Source organism: Chiloscyllium plagiosum, chromosome 14, assembly GCF_004010195.1.
Source record: "Chiloscyllium plagiosum isolate BGI_BamShark_2017 chromosome 14, ASM401019v2, whole genome shotgun sequence".
NCBI lineage: Eukaryota > Metazoa > Chordata > Chondrichthyes > Orectolobiformes > Hemiscylliidae > Chiloscyllium > Chiloscyllium plagiosum.
In genome coordinates this window covers 27180060-27198956 of record NC_057723.1, presented here as the reverse complement: position 1 = coordinate 27198956, position 18897 = coordinate 27180060, and the positions used below count along the sequence as shown (strand labels likewise).

Here is an 18897-nt window from a genome sequence, read left to right as displayed (position 1 = left end):
GGTTGGGTTGGTGGGGGGTGTGGACCTGACGAGGGAGTCACGGAGGGAGAGTGGTCTTTTCGGAACGCTGATAAAGGAGGGGAGGGAAATATATCCCTGGTGGTGGGGTCCGTTTGGAGGTGGCGGAAATGACGACGGATGATACGATGTATATGGAGGTTGGTGGGGTGGTAGGTGAGGACCAGTGGGGTTCTGTCCTGGTGGCGATTGGAGGGGCGGGGCTCAAGCCTGCGGAACCGACTGACCCCGCACGGACTCCGGACCGCATCTCCTCCACTTCCCGCTCCTCCTCAAAGGGTCGAATAACTTTCTCATGTTCTTATTTCTTGTAACATAACTGGAGAATATCAAGAACGAGAGCCACTAATTTCACACAACTGGCAAAGGAAACAACTGCAACTTGAGGAGAAACGTTACGCAGTGATTAGGTGCCTGGTGGCGGCAGATACAGTTTTCAGAAGGAAATCAGATAATTATCACAAGAGAAAAAATTGCAAGTTTGCAGGAAAAAGGCAGGAACTAGTATTAGCTGAGAGCTCACTGGTGTAAAAGGCTAAAGGACTTTCTTCTGTCCTATAACCACTCTATGTTAAAGGTTTTACGCTTTTTACTCACAGGTTTGCTTCTGGAGAAGGTGGGATAAGAAACTATTAAATTCCCTAGATGGTTTTCCCACCGACTCCCATTCATCCCTGACGTGCCCTCAATTTTACATGAGGTGAGTGAAGTGTAGGATGGACCTCCTATCTTTGTCCCAGTGAACTGCTATCCGAGGGCTGATCCCCATCTGGTCTAAATTTTGAGAGTGCTGGGAGGAATTCAAGGTATGAGAGAGGCCTATCAAGTGGATCTGCTCTGCTGCTGGGCAGGAAAGACAGGGAAAGCACATCCCTCAGGGATCCCTTCTACACATCACACCTGTCACTTTTCTATATCATGCATAGCCTAACCTGCAAATCTGTCTGTTCCTTTTTCTTCTCTTAACCTCAGCCTCTCCATCAAGACCTCCACAATTCTTATCACACTACTGCACTCCAACAAGACTCTGACAGATGTCTCCCAACTCCAGCTCCATGCCATTATTTCTCCAAACTTATGAAATCTCTTATTACGTATTAGGTTATTGACTCCAAGGACACAGGACCTAGAAACTGGTAGATATATTACTGTCACTGACACTGCCAGGGGTACAGAGCTTCTGCTTTGTTGAGTGGAAGTTCTCCTCTGCCTTAGTGAAGAGACTCACTTAGCTATGATCCTGCTTCCATCAGCATAGTCTAAGAGACAATGCATAAAATCTGTCTCTTCAACCAACATTTTGCTCATGGATCACAACTCTTTACAAGACTCATTGTTGTAATCCTGTGGTGTATCTTGTTATGTTTTAATGTATTAAAAGGCAAAAAATAAGCAAGTGCTATTGTAATTGCCACCCTATTGAGGTTGTTGGATATAGTGAACCCATTATGTTAAGCACAACTTTTCTTTGTTCAAGTTACTACCGCAAATTTAAAGCGGGAAGAAAGATACTTATCTTTCAAACATCAAACTATATTGAACAAAAACATGACAACATCTTTGAACAAAAGAGCTGGAGCTTTACTCAAAACCTAGCATCAACATGTTTTTATCTTTACGAGTCCTGATGCAGAGGTAGGGATGGGTGGTTGACTTGAATAAAGTTTTTGTTGTGCTAAAGTCAAAACCTGACAGGGCAGATACATGCAAATTCCTTGCAAAATGGGTGCACATAGTATTCAAATGAGACATAAAACATTTGATGCTCCTTAGTTACAACAGTATACTACCATCAGGATTCAGAAGATAATATCCATCACCTTCAAGAAATTAAAATCACAATCTCATTTGCATAATGCAGGAAGAAGTTTAATGATACAGGAGGGAAAGGAGTTAAGCACTACATGATTAAATTACAAATGAATAAATTGTAATTTACTCACTTTGATACTGTGAAAGTATGTTTTTCTGTTTGAAATGAAATAACAGGGCGATGTAACAAAACAGTCAAAACCTGGCAGGGCAGATACATGCAAATTCCTTGCAAAATGGGTGCACATAGTATTCAAGTGAGACATAAAATATTTGATGCTCATTATAACTCATTATAAAAAAAGTGAAAGACAGAATTTGAACACATAATTATTAAAGAATCAAAGTAAGAGATGTGAAGTTTGCAAATGTAGCTGTGCTGAAACAAAAAGATAGAAGATCTCACTTGAGCTGGTCTTATAAAGGGTCACTACAGCAGTGAGTAACACTAGTTCTACTAAGGACAAAAAAAATAACAGTACAGCATAATGCTAACAATAGCACTAAAGAAAATAGCAAAGCCAAAATTCACAGCCCAAGCATGCTTGCCTCTTCAGTCACTTTTCTCTTCCAAAGACATTTTGTCTATCATTCTCACATCTTTATGATTTTCATCACATTAAAGGAGTAATGTGTACACGTGTGGGCAAATGGACCAGCATTAACACAAAGATGTTACAGCACAACATCCATTTTTTCTTCCTCGCTATACATACAAAAACAATTTCTGCAGGGACACAGTCATCAAAAGGTGAAGGTTAAGTATTTTTTCTTCCCTATCACAGGAACAATAAGGTAAATATTGCTACCTGATTGGAGGGGTAGCAATCCTCCTGTGCTTCCACTTTCAAAATATGCAGGCTCAGTGAATCTAAAACCTTGTTCTCAGTCAGAAAAAATCTGATCCAGTATAAAGAAAGGGATATTCCTTCCTGTCACTTTTGTCTCAATACTCAGCCAGAAGTTAATGTTCTTGAAATTTACAAAAACCAGAACTCAGAGTGCAATCAATCATTCTCAAGACATGCATGTTAAAAACTGAAAACAAAAATGTCTGCAGTAATTTGCTCCTACATGTTAAAAAAATTTAATCTGTTGCAACTAAGTTAAGAAGGCATTTAAGTATAATGATCAACTTTGCAAATATAACTAATCAATTTTATATTTTCAAAGGGAAGCAATCACTTTGAAATTATTCAATAGAAAAGGACTAATTTTAACCATAGGTTTCTACCATAACTACATAAAAACAAAGTCTTATGTGTGGATAACTACATTAATACATGAAAAGTTTCAGTTTGGATGATTGATTTTTTTTTTTGTCCCTATAGAATTTCCTCTTCAAAAACGATACTCTATTACACACGTTTTAATTGTAAAAGCAAGCAAAAGTTGTTGGCTACATAAAAATCATTTATATTTTATCACTTTTTTATGAATTGAACAAGTTGTTTCCATCCGTGACTCCCACGAAGCAAAGGCCAATGCATCACACAATGTCTGAACGTAATGGTTAAATATTTGTAAACTAGAGATACTTCTTACCACAATCATTTCTGAAGTCTCTAAAACGATACATTCACAGCCTCGTCTTAAGCTTCCTGCAGTCTGCTTGCCAAAACTGGAACAGGATAAAGAAAAGGAAAATTCTTATATTAAATTAATTAAACCATGATACAAGTTATGCACAGCTACATTTAGCTTGAACAGATTCATAGTCAGAGTCAACAAGTAGTAACAGGGATGTCTTGCAAAGGAGCCAGTGAATGTGGTTTATTTGGACTTTCAGAAAGCTTTTGATAAGGTCCCAGGTATGATATTAGCACACAAAATTGAAACTCATGGGAATGGAGATAGTATACTGACATGGTGCTTTCATAGCTTCACGATTCCCCTTATTTATGATGGTTCCTGGTACCTAGGGATGACTTTGCTATGAGGTTATTTATTAATTAATTAGATCTTGATGTAAAATGCCCTGCTCCCTGATCTGTTACAACAGTGTGTTCTGGAGTCAACTGTCCTGAAAACATTCTATATTCACCTTATTTAGGGCTACCTTTGGCCATCTGATTTCATCTAGATTCTGGAAAATTCCCAAGGATTGGCAAACTGCCAATGCAACAGCTTTATTTAAAAAGGGGAAGGTGCAAAAGGGAGAAAAAGGAGCCAGTTGACTTAATATCTCTTTACTGGGAAAAGGTTACTCCATTATGAAGGATGTCATAGCAGAGTGTTTAGAAATACATGTTATGATCAAGCAGAGTCAACATGACTTCATGGAGGAGAAGGTAAGAAGCCAGATAGATGAAAGGGGAAGCAGTGAGTATAATATATGTGGATTTTCAAAAGGCATTTGACTCATTGGGCTAATTAATTTTTGTTGTTGGTAATCACTGTGGTTAGTCACCATGAAGTTGCAGAATTTCTTTAAAAACAGAAGTATGTTACACAAGAGAAAAAAAAATAACATAAGTAAAATGTGCACGTGCTACAATTAGAAAGAATTTAATACAAAACTCAAAACAAAATGTCATTTGTCAAACCAGGATTCATACTGAGATCAGATTTGTTTAGTGCTACCTTTAGCTGTGATTAAAGCTTCAGTTTCCAAATACTGTCTCTCCTTTTGGAGATACTCAACTCCAGAGAAAACATCATTCCCATATCAGTACTTTATATTTTTACTTGAACGATTCGTCTCAGTTTCTTCTTCTTGAAATGTTCAGACAGGTTTATGGTTCTTGTCTCAGTCTACTAGAATGAACCTTTTACAATATTAAGGGCCTTTTTTTTCCAGTCCCAGCAACTTAAATATTTCTATCTAAACTCTCCTGATTTGAAGCTCCACAATCAATACATTTTGGCGAGGGTAACTAGATCCGTAAACACACAGCTTCATTCTCCTCCTAGCACAAACCATTCTCCCTTTTGAATTAAACTCCAGATTTTTCTGAACTGAGCTCAAAAAGTAAACTAATAAAGTAAACTCTAAGCATATCAGAATAAACATCCTATGTTTTAATTCTACAGAGTCCTGCTAGTCACTTGACTGCATTCAAGTTCACTTAGAGTTGATGAACCAGATCACCATTACAAAACATTCTGACGTGTTTAAAAACATCACCCTCACAGAATTGCACCACATCTGACTGTATTTTAAAATCCAAATGATAATTGTATTTATTGTTATATAGTATAATATTTAGATTACACCCTCATCCCTAACCGTGCTTGAACCCCATTTCAGAGGGTGGCTAAGAGTCAACTATACTGTTGTGGCTCTGTAGTCACATGTAAGCCAGATCAGCTAAGGATGGTAAACTTTCTTCCCTAAAGGACATTAGTGAGCCATATGGGTTTTTAAACAACAATTGATAGTGGATTTGTGGTTGTCATTACACTAGCTTTTTAAATGAAATCCAAAGGTTTTGTTAATTGACTTTAAAACTCATTATAGCACCCATTAAGGGCATTTAAATGGTCATTGGATAAACATATGGATGAAAACGAAATAGTGTACATTAGATGGGCTTCAGATTGGTTTCACAGGTCGGCACAACATTGAAGGGCAAAGTGCCTGTACTGCACTGTAATGTTCTATGCCACTGAAATAAGAGCCTGGGTTTCTGCATTATCAGTCCCTTGACATGACCGCTACGCCACTGTCTCCCACAAGAAATTTTAACCTACTACATTCACGAACTTTCAAACAAACATGTCCTTTTCTACTACTACACCTCTTTAATAATTATGTTTAAAGCTGGATGTAGGTTCGCTTGCTGAGCTGAAAGGTTCATTTTCAAATGTTTCGTCACAATACTAGGTAACATCTTCAGTGAGCCTCCGAAGGAAATACTGCTGGTGTTTCCTGCTTTCTATTTATATGTTTGGTGAACTCTATCAACAAACACACCGACTTGGATCCCATCTCCCACCCCCTGAGAAAAAGAACTGGAAATGACATCACCATAGGAAATGACATCACCATAGGAAATGACATCACCAACCCAAGGAAACCCAAACATATAAATAGAAAGCCGGAAACACCAGCAGTATTTCCTTCGGAGGCTCACTGAAGATGTTACCTAGTATGTTGACAAAACATCTGAAAATGAACCTTCCAGCTCAGTGAGCAAACCTTCATCCAGAACTTCAGCCTGAGCTACAAATCTTCTCAAAATGCGCTAACTTTCAAAGCTATCTTGAAGGCATCAGGAAGACAAGCTAAGAAAATGGACAATAATGCATCATAAATGCAGTCACACGACAGATGCTTTGGTGACTTCACGCTGTGGATGGGTGGACATCTGATTACTGATATTCAAGCAGCAAATGCTGGGAGAGAAAAGCACAAAGTCAGATGACAGTGATATTACACAAAAAATAGTGCAATAGAAGATAAACCTCGATACCAATGAAAACTATTAGCACACAAAAGGTCACTGAAAATAGCTTTGCTAAGCAGGTGGAATCAGAAAGGCAGAATGTCACAAGCATTACAAACTGGAAGAGAGCACCAGCATGTGGAATCTCAAGAAATTACCAACACTTAGATAACGTTAATCATGAGCACTGGGACACTTACAATCCAACAGGGAGTACTGGTACGCAAACAACACATGGTAAATCTCGAGAGAAAATAACAACTGAGATTCCACATCTTTATCATTTCAATTTCTAAATGTATATTTCTGGCCTACAGCACTAGGTCAGTCAAAAAACATTCAGGTTTTCATTGTGCATATACAAGACAATTAGATTTGACAAATTACCAGAATATATTTCATCATAATTACAGCAAAACAACATGTATTTAATATATACACACATACTGAAAAAGCAGAGCAACTCAAAAGGGTCAAATGGCTTGATCCGCAGCCTATTTTGCATATTTGTGTGCAACAGAAAATTTCAGGTGAGAGGACTTCAAACGGAAGGTTTAAAGAGATACTTTTTTGTTAAGGCAGAAAACAACAGCTTATATAAATTGTGTTCTTAGCTTGCCACAAGGATTCTACTTCAATATTATATTCAAATCATTTTCCCATACTAATTACCTTTTATCACCATCAACTCCTTTAAATTGTGTGTTAAATATCTGTGACAGAGTTCAAAGTAAGAGACCTTAAATATCAGATAGCCATGAATATGTCTAATAAAGAATTCATGAGAAATGTCTTGCCCCAAAAACTGTTGAGAATGTGGAACTTGCTACTATATGGAGTTAAAGTGAATAGCATAGCTGCACTTAAAGTAAAGGTAAATTAGATTTTAAGAGAAATTAGAAAAGGAGGATATATTGACAGGTTGGATGGAACAAGTAGGGAAGTGATTCGGATGTATCATAAATATCAGCAAGACAAGTTGATTCAAATAGCGTACTTCTGTGTGCTGTACATTTATAGAATATTCATACGTTTATATGAGAGTGTTTTCTTTCCTGTAAACTTGTGTATATTTTAAGCTACACCCAACCTCATTACATTGCCCTCAGTTCCAGAATCATCTGTTCTTAATTTACAAAACAATCAATCAATCAGTCCTGCTATAATATGTATTATTCTATTTCACGAAAATTCTTGCATTAGAAGGAAAATGTTTCGCTCCCAAACATTGCTATATAGGAAGAGTGGTGTTTCTCAAATACATAAATACAAGGATATCACTTCCAAATTTTATTACCATAGTTTGGAGTTAAGACATCAGAGAAGATTAACAAATTATATTTGCCATGATTTTATGCAAGAAACTAATTCAAATACAGCATGCTCCTTCCGTTTGTTAGCAGGAAGAAAATGTTGATGTAGTATAGACACTGACATCCAAGATACTTTAAACAAAATGACAAGTATTCATCGAACACCTCATGACTGTGAGAAGCATTTTACAGCCAATGAAGTATGTTTTGTGAATTATAGTCAGTGTTGCAGTGTAGGAAAGGTGATAGCTAATTTCCAGACTTGTTGGATGTTAAATTGGGGACAGGTATTAGCCTGGATTGTGGAAAATACCCCTGCTGTTTACTAAAATTGTGCCATGGAACTTTTTACATCCATTCACATGGGCAGATGGAAATCAGTTTAAACAGTTCATTTTGAATTCAGCACCTCTGACGGTCCATTACAGCTTAATTTTTGTTTTAACTCATTCCCCAGTCTGAAGTTGACCCCTGAGCCTTGTAATGTACTACCAACGAAGCCAATGTTGACTTCAGCAATCACACAAACCCATGCTAATTCAATTCATCATCAGGCTGGGTTTCTCCTGAAGCCACTTTGCCAAGATAAAAAGTTGATTAATTTTTTTAAAAAAGTCAACAGAACAGTAGAAGACAGAAAAGTAAAATGATCACATTTCATGGTAAACAACCTCTTCTTTCACAGAATCTCAACTGACTTGCAGCTTTCTCCATCCCTAAACCTATCACAATTTTAAGCTAGGATGCTGACATGTACAATCTTTCAGCGGTGTTGGTGTTCAATCGAGCTTAAGCATCCCAGTATTAGAATTAGCAAGGAACAAACACTGGTTTTACAAACAGGCATTGTTAAACTATATTTTCTAACTGCTTAAAACTTGACAATCTTTCACTGCATTACTCATCCACAGTGGAGTCTTGCTATCATTTATCTCAATTCAATCAAACCTTGTACACAAGCATTATTAGTTAAAATAGTATTTTAAGTGCACCCTATTTAAGGTATTATAACTCCCAGTTTAACTTGGTTTCCTTGCTATCATTTCACAGATTGGCAACAAAGAGTAGAAGCTCACACTTGATACAAATTGACGACAATGCAGATAAGTTATTTAAACATGACAAGGCATAAGGGGAAAAAAAGGATAGATTAGCGAAAATAAGATTGCTTAGAAAAAGGATATCAGGCTCAAATTGATAATCTGTTAGTAGGTTTTATAGTATTTCATCTGTCACACTCTACTGCTGCCTTCCACCACTGCTGCAGCTTATCTATGCACTATCACTATAGCAACACAGAGTCTATTCAATAGTGACAGGAAAAAAAAATGAGCTGTGGGCTCTTCCCTGACATTGATTTTCTTGACATACTGAATAATAGGGAACCTGGCTGGTCAAATTATTCCTTTATGGCTCCAACTGGAGAATCAAAGACTTACCTCTGACACTTGTACCATTAAGCAGAACATTACAAAGCACCTTAAAAACTCCCACAATTTCCGAAACATATTCTAAAAAGGTACAAATTCTTGTACGAAAATTCCATAAAAGTCAACAGCATGCAACATGACAGTAGATATATTTACTGTAATGGTGAATTTTCAGTTTTATTGTTTGAAATTAGTCCTCCAAGGCATAAATCTTTAGTGAAAATTTAGTATATTATTGGGGATAAATGAACACTCCCAACAGAATTACTCCAACAAAACTGCATATTCCTTTCTTTCCTTTTCTATAAGTGAAGCTTAAATGATTACGGTGAACTTCTTTTCTAGAAGAATTGTAACTTCAATTCCAAATAATCTAGAACAGAATCATAAAAGTTTGTAACTATGGTATCTTACTATAATTGTTCCATTCCAAAACAATAACGCTGCAAGAGAAATACAGGAAGCCCTCAAAGTCACGGTTGCAGTCCTGAAAATTGCACCTTTTGTTGAAATACTGTCAAATGATAACATTGATTCCTGTGGGAACCAGAGTAAAACTCAAGTTGCATAGGATCTTCCTTAGCAGAAAAAAGTATCAACAAATTGTACTTGTATCTTCCAAATATGAAATTCCTGTGCACAAAATGACTGAATTCTAACAGTAACTGAAATAAGTGAAAATAAATCTAAAAATTTAAAACGTACAACATGCAATATTCTATATACAGAATACAGAGACATTCTGAGAGTGCAACCTCAGATGCGACTGCCCTGGGCATGCACCAATGGAGCCTTTGTTCACCAAAACTTTGGTCCATCTTCTGAGAGGCATTACTTGTTCCTAGCTACATTGTGGCAGCTGCCTGATGGTGTTGTTTTCTTTTGGCAGCATGTTAGTGGCAATGGTGTGGGTCAGTTAGGGAACAGAGTGTGCAGCTGCTGCACTCAATCGTGCTTGGACCCCTCCCAGGCAATTGATGGTGGTGGTGGTGTTGGGGAGGGCAATGGGACAGCATACACAAAGGGCCCTCCTGAAGCAAGAAGAGTGGCTCCGTTACGTCTACACCGGTGCTGAAAGTGGTAGCAACTAGTAGGAATGCTCACAGCCTACGAGGAGGATGCTGCTGTGTGAATACAAGTCCAGGGCCTGGTCAGGGCAATTTTGAGTGCAGACATCCTGTAAGACTATATGACATCAGAACAAAAGTAAGTCATTCAGTCCATCGAGTCTGCTTCACCATTCATGGCTGATGGTGACAACCTTCAATTCCACTTTCCTGCCCTTTTCCACATAATCCTTGATCCCCCTGCCAATTAAAAAGGTGTCTAAACTTGAATATACATAACAACCCATCTTTCACAGCCATCTGTGGCAAAGAATTGCACAGATTCACTGACCTCAGGGAAAAAAGTCCTTATTTTGGTCTTAAATGGGCAACACCTTAATCTGAGATTCTGTCCTCTGATTCTATATTGTGCTAGAAGGGGAAGCAACCTCTCTGTATATACTTTGTTAAGCCAGGAAGTATAAGTTCAACCTACTCAACTTCCATTCACTAGAAAATCTCTCTATATCCAAATCAACCTCGTGAATTTTCTCTGTACTGCCACTGATGTCAGTATATCTTTTCTTAGATAAGGGAACCAAAATGATTCACAATATTCCAGCTGTGGTCTGACTAGTGCTTTGTATAGTGTAAGCAAAACCTTCCAACTTTCTTACTCCATTCCCTTTGAAATAGAAGGGCAACAGTCCATCTGTCTTCCCCATCATTTGTTGAACTTTGTTGCTAACGCTGATTCACACGAGGATCCCCAAGGTCCTCTGTGCTCCAGCTTTCTGCAGTCTTTCCTCATTTAAATAATGAGCTCTTGTATTGTTCCTGCCAAAGAACATAATCTCACATGATATCTCGACAGAGTTAATAGTAGTTGTCTTTTCCCTAGTATTCAAGACTCGGGCACACGTTTAAGGCGAGAGGAGAAAGATTTTTTTTTAATTTGAGGGGCAAACGTTTAAAGGACGGTTTGTGTGTGGAATGAACTTCCAGAAGAAGTGGTGGATGTGGGTATAGTTGTAACATTTAAAAATCATTTGGATACGATGTGAATTATAAAGGTTTGGAGGGATATGGCCAGGAGCAGACAGGTGGGACTTGTTTAGTATGGGCTTCTGCTCGGCATGGTTGGGTTGGACCGAAGAGTCTGTTTCCATGCTGTATGACTCTATGGCCCTAAGTTCCAGTATTATATTCCATCTGCCATGCAGACATCCTGTGTAATTCAGTGTCATAAATGACTTGACAAAATTGTTCATGCATTAATGCAGTATAAGAGTATGTCTGACAGGGCTATGATGGAGCATGTCGTCTTCTTCTATGCCGTATCTTTCTAATAACATCTCCACTCGAATGACAGCAACATCTGGTTCAGTAAGTAAGTTGTATCATTTCAGAATTATGTAAATCATAACACAGAGAATTTTCATTGTGCATAATGCTTCAAAATACCTAAACTATCTTAATGCTAAATCTCTTCAGCAAATGTTAAAAATAGACAAAAAGGTTTCTATAAGTAACAACACAGGTGCAAAAACTGAATTGTACAATTCAAAACTCACCACGCAAACTGATCAAAGCTAGTTGCATGAGATGGGGCAACAGGAGCCCACATTACACTATACTTGTTTTTGAGTATTGTTGGAAATAAGATTTATTTTGTTGAAGCTTTCCATCGTGCATTCATCAGGACATTTTGTAAGAAAGCCAATTCAAGAGTACAAACAATATTTATACTGCATACGAGAGTACTGATTAGTTTTTAAATTACCCCTGATTGGTAAAAGGTGTTAGTAAAGAACGTTCCCATTAATGCTGATAACCTGGCTGTTAACTATCATTGTTAAAATTGTGAACCAGGTAGGGTTACCAGCAAACAACTGTGATCTATTTTGTAGAGTTAAAACAGGTGCTTTGTGTGCACACAATTTCTTTTTCTGTCTACAAAGTACAGTGCCCTATGTATTAATAGGCGTGGCAACCGCTAGCCTGACCAATTGTAAATTTGAGAATGCTAAATAACCAGATAAAGTATCTCAATATTTTTAGTTATATGCACAGACACATATGCATATTTATGTGTATACATGTATATGTTGCATCTTTAAGTGAACATAAACATGCACGTGGCATACAGTCAGTTCTGCTATAATGCAATTGTTCTATTCTCGTGCAATCCTGCGTTATATACTTGTGTAATAGCAGTACCATTTCAAAGAATAGAATCCCTATAGTATGGAAACAGGTCCTTCGGCCCAACAAGTCCACATTGACCCTCCGAAGTGTAACCCACCCAGACTTATTCACCTACAATCAACCTCTGACTAATGCTCCTAACCTACACATCCCTGAACACTGTGGACAATTTAGACAGAAGTGGGTACTGTAGATGCTGGAGATTAGAGTCAAGATTGGAGTGTTGCCGGAAAAGCATGGCAGGTCAGACAGCATCCGAGGAGCAGGAAAAAGGACATTTTGGGCAAAAGCCCTTCATCAGGAATGAGCACTATGGACAATTTAGCAGGCCAATTTGCCTAACCTGCATATCTTTGGATTGTGGGAGGTAACCGGAGCACCTGAAGGAATCCCACGCGGACATGGGGAGAACATGCAAACTCTACACAGACAGTCACCAAAGGCTGGAATCGAACCCGGATCCCTGGCGCTGAGGCAGCAGTGCTAACCACTGAGCCACCATGCCACCCAGCTGGAGTCACGTTATAACAAACACAAGCTTTAAAATTTTATGCTTTAAAAAGTGTTCCAAGTCATCAATTGTGTTATTGCAAATGCATGTTAACAAAATACGCATTATAGCAGAACAACCTGTATTTGTAGATTCACATACATGCATGTATAATTATAGGTAAACGTATGTGTTATCTACTTTTTTTAAGAAATAGAAAGTATATACAACACAGTAATGTCATGTCTATAATTCTGATCATTGTTCACTTTCATTCAACTGCAATATCTACCAATAAAGAGAAAACACAGAATTATAAAGCTGTCTTCATTGATATGTTGCAATAATTACCCAGGTAAAAACAAAACAGAAACATACTATACTAAAAGACCAGGAGAACATAAGAAATAGGAGTGGAATTAGCCCATTCAGCCCATCAAGTCTGTTCCGCCATTCTATCATGGATGATACATTTCTCAACCCCAATCTCCTACCTTCCTTCTCCCCATAAACTTTGATCCCTTTACTAATCAAGAACCTATCTCCATTTTAAATACACTCAATGATTTGGGCCTCCACAACTTCTGCGGCAATGCCTTCCACAGATTAACCACCCTCTAATTGAAGAAATTCCTCATCTCTGTTCGAAAGGGTTGTCCCTTCACTCAAAAGGTTGTGCTCCTTGGATCCTAGTCTCTCCTACCAGTGGAAACAGCACCTCTACTTCCCGAAGAATGGTCATAGGAAATTTAGCATATTCACTACAGCAGTTTTTCTTACTAAAATTTGCTTATTCATGTCATCAACACATAATATGCAAGGATAATACATAATGTATTTTCAAATGTTAAATACATTTCTAGATGTGCCTTGAAGGTTTTCATGTATTGTTATCATAATCAGATATGAATTGCTAATGAGTATGCTTGGCTACATAGCAAATTCTGTGACACTAGTCACTGGTTCTGTGGGTCTTTATATGGCTGATGAATGCAACTGTACAGCCATATCTCTGATCACTATTCTGCAGGTGTTTCAGAGAGGTGGAATTGGGCCTTGGTCTTGAGATCATTACATTCTTTTCTTCAGCTCCTTTTCCATACTTCATCCTGCCAATGTGTGTTCTCAAAGACTTGTGTTCCTTCATGCAAGAGTGTCATCCTCGTCAATTTATTTTGAATGAGGGTCTCCAAGTGTTGACATCTATGTTGCATTTCTTGAGGGAAGATTTCAGAGAGTCTTTGAAACATTTCCTTTGTCCTCCTCTTTGAGTGTCTTTCTTGAACTAAGAAAAGATGATGTTTTTTGGCAGTTGGAACTGAAGCATCCTGAGCACATGGCCAGCTCAGTGGAGTTGGTTTCAGATGATTGGGCCTCGATGCTGGCACAATTGGCTGTTTCAAAGACACTGACGTTAGTACGCCTGCTGCCAAATATACATTAAGACTTGGGATCAGCCCATTCCTTACTTCTATGCATATTTTAAACCCCTTTCTTACTCTTTGCTGTTTTTAATCCTGGTCATTTATAATTTTAATGCTTTGCAGTAGGGAATTTATACCATCACATTCTACTTGCCTCTTGACAATCTGATGTGTAGGGGATGGAAAAAAGGGTTTTTAAAAGAAAGGAAGGTAACAATTAAAGACGACATATACAATGGACAACCTTAGTTTTAGCTGGTCAAGGATTAAAAGAGGCAAATTTTCAAAACAGAAAATGTGTAAGAACTATTCTTCCTAAATGAGCCTAACAAGAGAAAAACTGGTACTATTTATCTTTGATGCGGCATTGGATATTAAATGCTGGGAGTTGTTCATTCTAGTCGAAGATTGAAGTTCTTTGAATCGCGCAAAAGCTGGCTCAAGATGGGACAACATATGTAGGATCAAAGGCTAATACATCTGCTCGACAACCATCCCAGATGTTGGGTGATTGGATAAATATGTTACCTGACATCTCTAAGAGATGAGTACATCACAAGTATTACGTAATAAAAATCAATAGCTGGTAAAGGTCAGCATGATTGTCAAGAAGGACTAGTCTAGTCAACCACTGAAGTTGTGAAAAGGCCTTGTTTGGAAGATCAACTATACAAGAATGGATTCTGCTGTCTGGGAAGACCAAGCACTTATGAATAAATTTCATTTCACCATAGTCCCAGACGATGATAGAGGTGTGATCTCATTAGAGAGATATGACTGATGGTGGTTTATCCAGAGGGTCACCACACATGAGATGTGGAGAGACGTGCAGAAGGTGGGACTTTCATAGTGACTTCAGCTGGTACGGAATTGGGCCCAAACTGTTGGCATCACTCAGCTGGGTGGACAGGTAGTCTTGAGAATACACCAGTGTATATTCAACAAAAAAGTTTGATCATGTTATATGATGACCCTCGGTACATAACAATATGGAACTAGTCCAAAAAGAGAATAGTGTAGCTCAGACTCAGGAACGAGCTCTACAAAACATCTTCAGGTATGTGCAAATCCAGAAAGTTTTAATTAAAACCAAGTATCACTGAAGTTATCAAATGCCGTACTATCACCAAGAAGCTGCAGTGAACTACACAGCACCACCTACTGACCAGATGAAATATCATTCTATAGTGCAGCAGTTGCATTTATTTTCGAAGTGAAAAAAGTTTAACTTTGTCCACTCCATCCAACACAAGCTCCTCCACTTCATTTTCCAAAACAGTATTATGACAAAACGTGAGCATAAGTTGAGCATAAAGTCCAGCAACACATTACTTAATAAATAGAATTTTTCAAACGCATACCTTTACAACAAATACTGAAGATTTGAATATTTTGGTCAGTGAGGAAAGCTTAGTTAACTTTGCATAGTTAAATAAAGATGTTGCACAAAAATTTTCAAATACATTTCCAGACACGTCAGCATTACTGGGCTATTTTCACCTACATGGTCTCATTATAACATGCATGTACAAGGTCAAGGAACCAACTTCATAGAAATGAAAAAATGCTTTCAGAATTATTATAGATTTTTCTATCATCCCCGAAACATAAATGCTGAAGAGGAGTCATATCGGTCACAAAACATTAAGGGTTTCTCTTGCCACAGATGCTTCCAGACCTACTCATGTTTTCGAGTATTTTGTTTTTATTATAAAACTCCAGAATCTGATACATATTACTTTGGTGTTTCTTTTGTCTTTTATCAACTTCCACTTCACCCACCTCTGTGTCTAAAGCTATTTCTTCATTTTATAATGCAAATATGCAAGGTGAAGAATAAATTTAACTCTGTCAAGCAATCAGAACAAACAAATGCTATAATACAGATTTATCCTTTTCTGAAAATATGTTTGCATTCCTTCAGCTAGTCAAAGGCTCAGGTCAAATTCAAGTAATAAAATAGAATTTTACACTTTTCCCATGGAAGACTATCAAGTTATCACAGTCTATTTAACTGTAAGTCAACAGGTGGGGAATTACGTCTGCAAAGCTCTTTTTGATATACGTAGTATATTTGTATTGTCTCTAATCCATAACTGAGGGTCATTTACCTCAGTCGGCTAGATGACTGATTTGCAATGTAGACTAATACCAAAAGCATGGATTCAATTCCTGCGCTGGCTAAGGTTACCATGAAGAACTCTCCTTCTCAACCTCTTCCCTTGTCTGTGATGTAGGTGACCCTCACGTTAAACCACTAGCGTTCGCTCTCTCTCTCTCTCTCAGGGAGCAACTTCAACTTGATTTATTCTTTAATTCTAGCCCCCATTCACACAAAAGACAAAGAAACAGACATAGTTAAGGAATAAACAAAAATAGAGATGTAACTGGTCAGTTCACTTAAGCTATTTCCATGTTGCACTGGGTGTTGGAGTAGTTATGTTTCAATGAGATCCTTCTCATCCTTCTACACTTCATACAGTACAGATCTAGAGACCTCAACCACTGCTCATATGACAAGTCCTTCATCGCCAGAATCCTTCTTGTGAATCTCCTCGAGGTCCCTTCCAAGGCCTGCTCACCCTTCCTTAAAAACCAGGCCTAAGACTGCTCACAGTATTTCAAATGACCAGAGCCTTACAAAGCCTCAGCAATTAATTCTGCTCTTGTATTCTAGCCATCTTAAAATAAATGCTACCATTGCATTTGCCTTCCTAACTGCCAAATGAACCTGTATACAGTATTAAACTTAAGAGAATCATGAACGAAGGCTCACAAGTCTCTTTATGCTCCAGATTTCCAAAGTCTTTCTCCATTTAGAAAATAGTCTGTGCCTCTAGTCTTCCGACCAAAATGTGTAACCTCACACTTTTCTACATTGTATTCCATCTGCCACTACTTTGCCCACTCTACGAATCCTAGGGATTTGTTACACTTCAATCCCATTGATTTCCTCATTACGGAAGTTTTACTTAATTTGCTGGAAAGTTGCTGGAAAACCTCAGGGTCTGGCAGCATCTGTGAGGAGAAATCAAAGTTAAGCTTCTCCTGTTCCTTGGATGCTGCCTGACCTGCTGCGCTTTTCCAGCAACACATTTTCAGCTCTGTTTTACCCATTAGTAGATTTTCCCAGTTTACTGGTGGACTGTCTGATTCATCTGGTTAAAGCCAGCCTTACTTCAATCTAAAACTCGCGAAGTCTATTCATGTTTATCCACTATCGAACGCTCCAGTGTACTCAATCATGTCATGATTATTAATAAATATTCAGCCACAATTAGGTTACTAATTAAATACTTCTCAATTTTAAATCTAATATTGCTGTCCACTTCTTGCATCCAAGATGTCATGTTGCAGTAAACAATTCTGGACAAATTTCAGAATTTCACTTTCTTTCTGACAGGTGTTTGTCTCGGCGAAAGTGAGGACTGCAGATGTGGGAGATTAGAGCCAAGATTAGAGTGGTGCTGGCAATGCACAGCAGGTCAGGCAGCATCAGAGGAGCAGGAAAATCGACGTTTCGGGCAGGAGCCCTTCATCAGGAATGAGGCTGGAAGCCTTGGGGGTAGAGAGATAAATAGGAGGGGGAGCAGCTGGGAAGAAGGTAGCTGGGATTGCAATAGGTGGATGGAGGAAGGGGTAAAAAAGTGATAGGTCAGAGAGGAGGGTGGAGTGGATAGGTGGGAAGGAAGATAGGTCATGAGGATGGTGCTGAGCAGGAAGGTTGGAACTGGGTTAAAGTGGGGGAGGGGAAAATGAGGAAACTGGTTAAGTCCACATTGATACCCTGGGGTTCAAGTGTTCCGAGGCAGAAGATGAGGCGTTTTTCCCCCAGGCATCAGGTGGTGAGGGAGTGGCGTGGAGGAGGCCCAGGACCTGTATGTCCTCGGCAAAGTGGGAGGGGGAGTTGAAAAAATGTTCGGCCACGGGGCGGTGAGGTTGATTGGTGTGGGTGTCCCGGAGAGGTTCCCTAAAGCACACTGTGAGAAGGCGTCCAGTCTCCCCAATGTAAAGGAGACCACATCGGGAGCAACGGATGCAATAAATGACATGTGTGGAAGTGCAAATGAAACTTTGATGGATGTGAAAGGTTCCTTTGGGACTTTGGGGTGGGGAGGGGGGTGGGGGGGGGGGGGGGGGGTAGGCGCAGGTTTTGCAATGCCTGCGATGGCAGGGGAAGGTGCCAGGAAGGTATGGTGGGTTGTTGGGGGGGCTTGGACCTGACCAGGTAGTCACGGAGGGAACAGTCTTTGCAGAATGTGGATAGGGGTGGAGGGGGAAATATATTCCTGGAGGTGGGGTCCATTAGTAGGTGGCGGAAATGTTGGCGGATGATGCGATTTATGCTGAGGTTGGTAGGGTGGAAAGTGAGATCTGTGAGGGGTTTGAGGGTGGAGGTGCGGGACGTGAATGAGATGCATTGGAGGGCATCTTCAACCATGTGGGAGGGGAAATTACGGTCTTTAAAGGAGGCAGCCATTTGGTGTATTCTGTGGTAGAATTTGTCCTCCTCGGAGCAGATACGGCAGAGGTGGAGGAATTGGGCATACATTTAGCATTTTTGCAGAAGGTAGGGTGGGAGGAGGTGTAATTCAGGTAGCTGTGGGAGTCGGTGGGTTTGTAGAAAATGTCAGTGTCTAGTCATTTGGCTCGCCTAATCTATGATAAAATTAAAATCCCCTATTTGGTATACTCTTGCCTAATTTCTGCATTTGTGCAATTTAGCACTTTACTGCTGCTAACAGAGGGTCTGTACACAACATCCATT

At 39.0% G+C, this 18897-nt stretch overlaps 1 protein-coding gene across 6 annotated transcripts in view; it reads right to left on the bottom strand.

Annotated features, from left to right (window-relative positions):
* Positions 1 to 18897, bottom strand: part of LOC122556577 (rap guanine nucleotide exchange factor 6-like) — a 375201-nt gene that overhangs the window by 231374 nt on the left and 124930 nt on the right. For all 6 annotated transcript variants that reach the window (XM_043703419.1, XM_043703411.1, XM_043703415.1 and 3 more), the window contains exon 5: positions 3376 to 3451. In XM_043703419.1, the coding sequence (XP_043559354.1) occupies positions 3376 to 3451 (76 nt within the window). The remainder of the gene's footprint in view (positions 1 to 3375; positions 3452 to 18897) is intronic.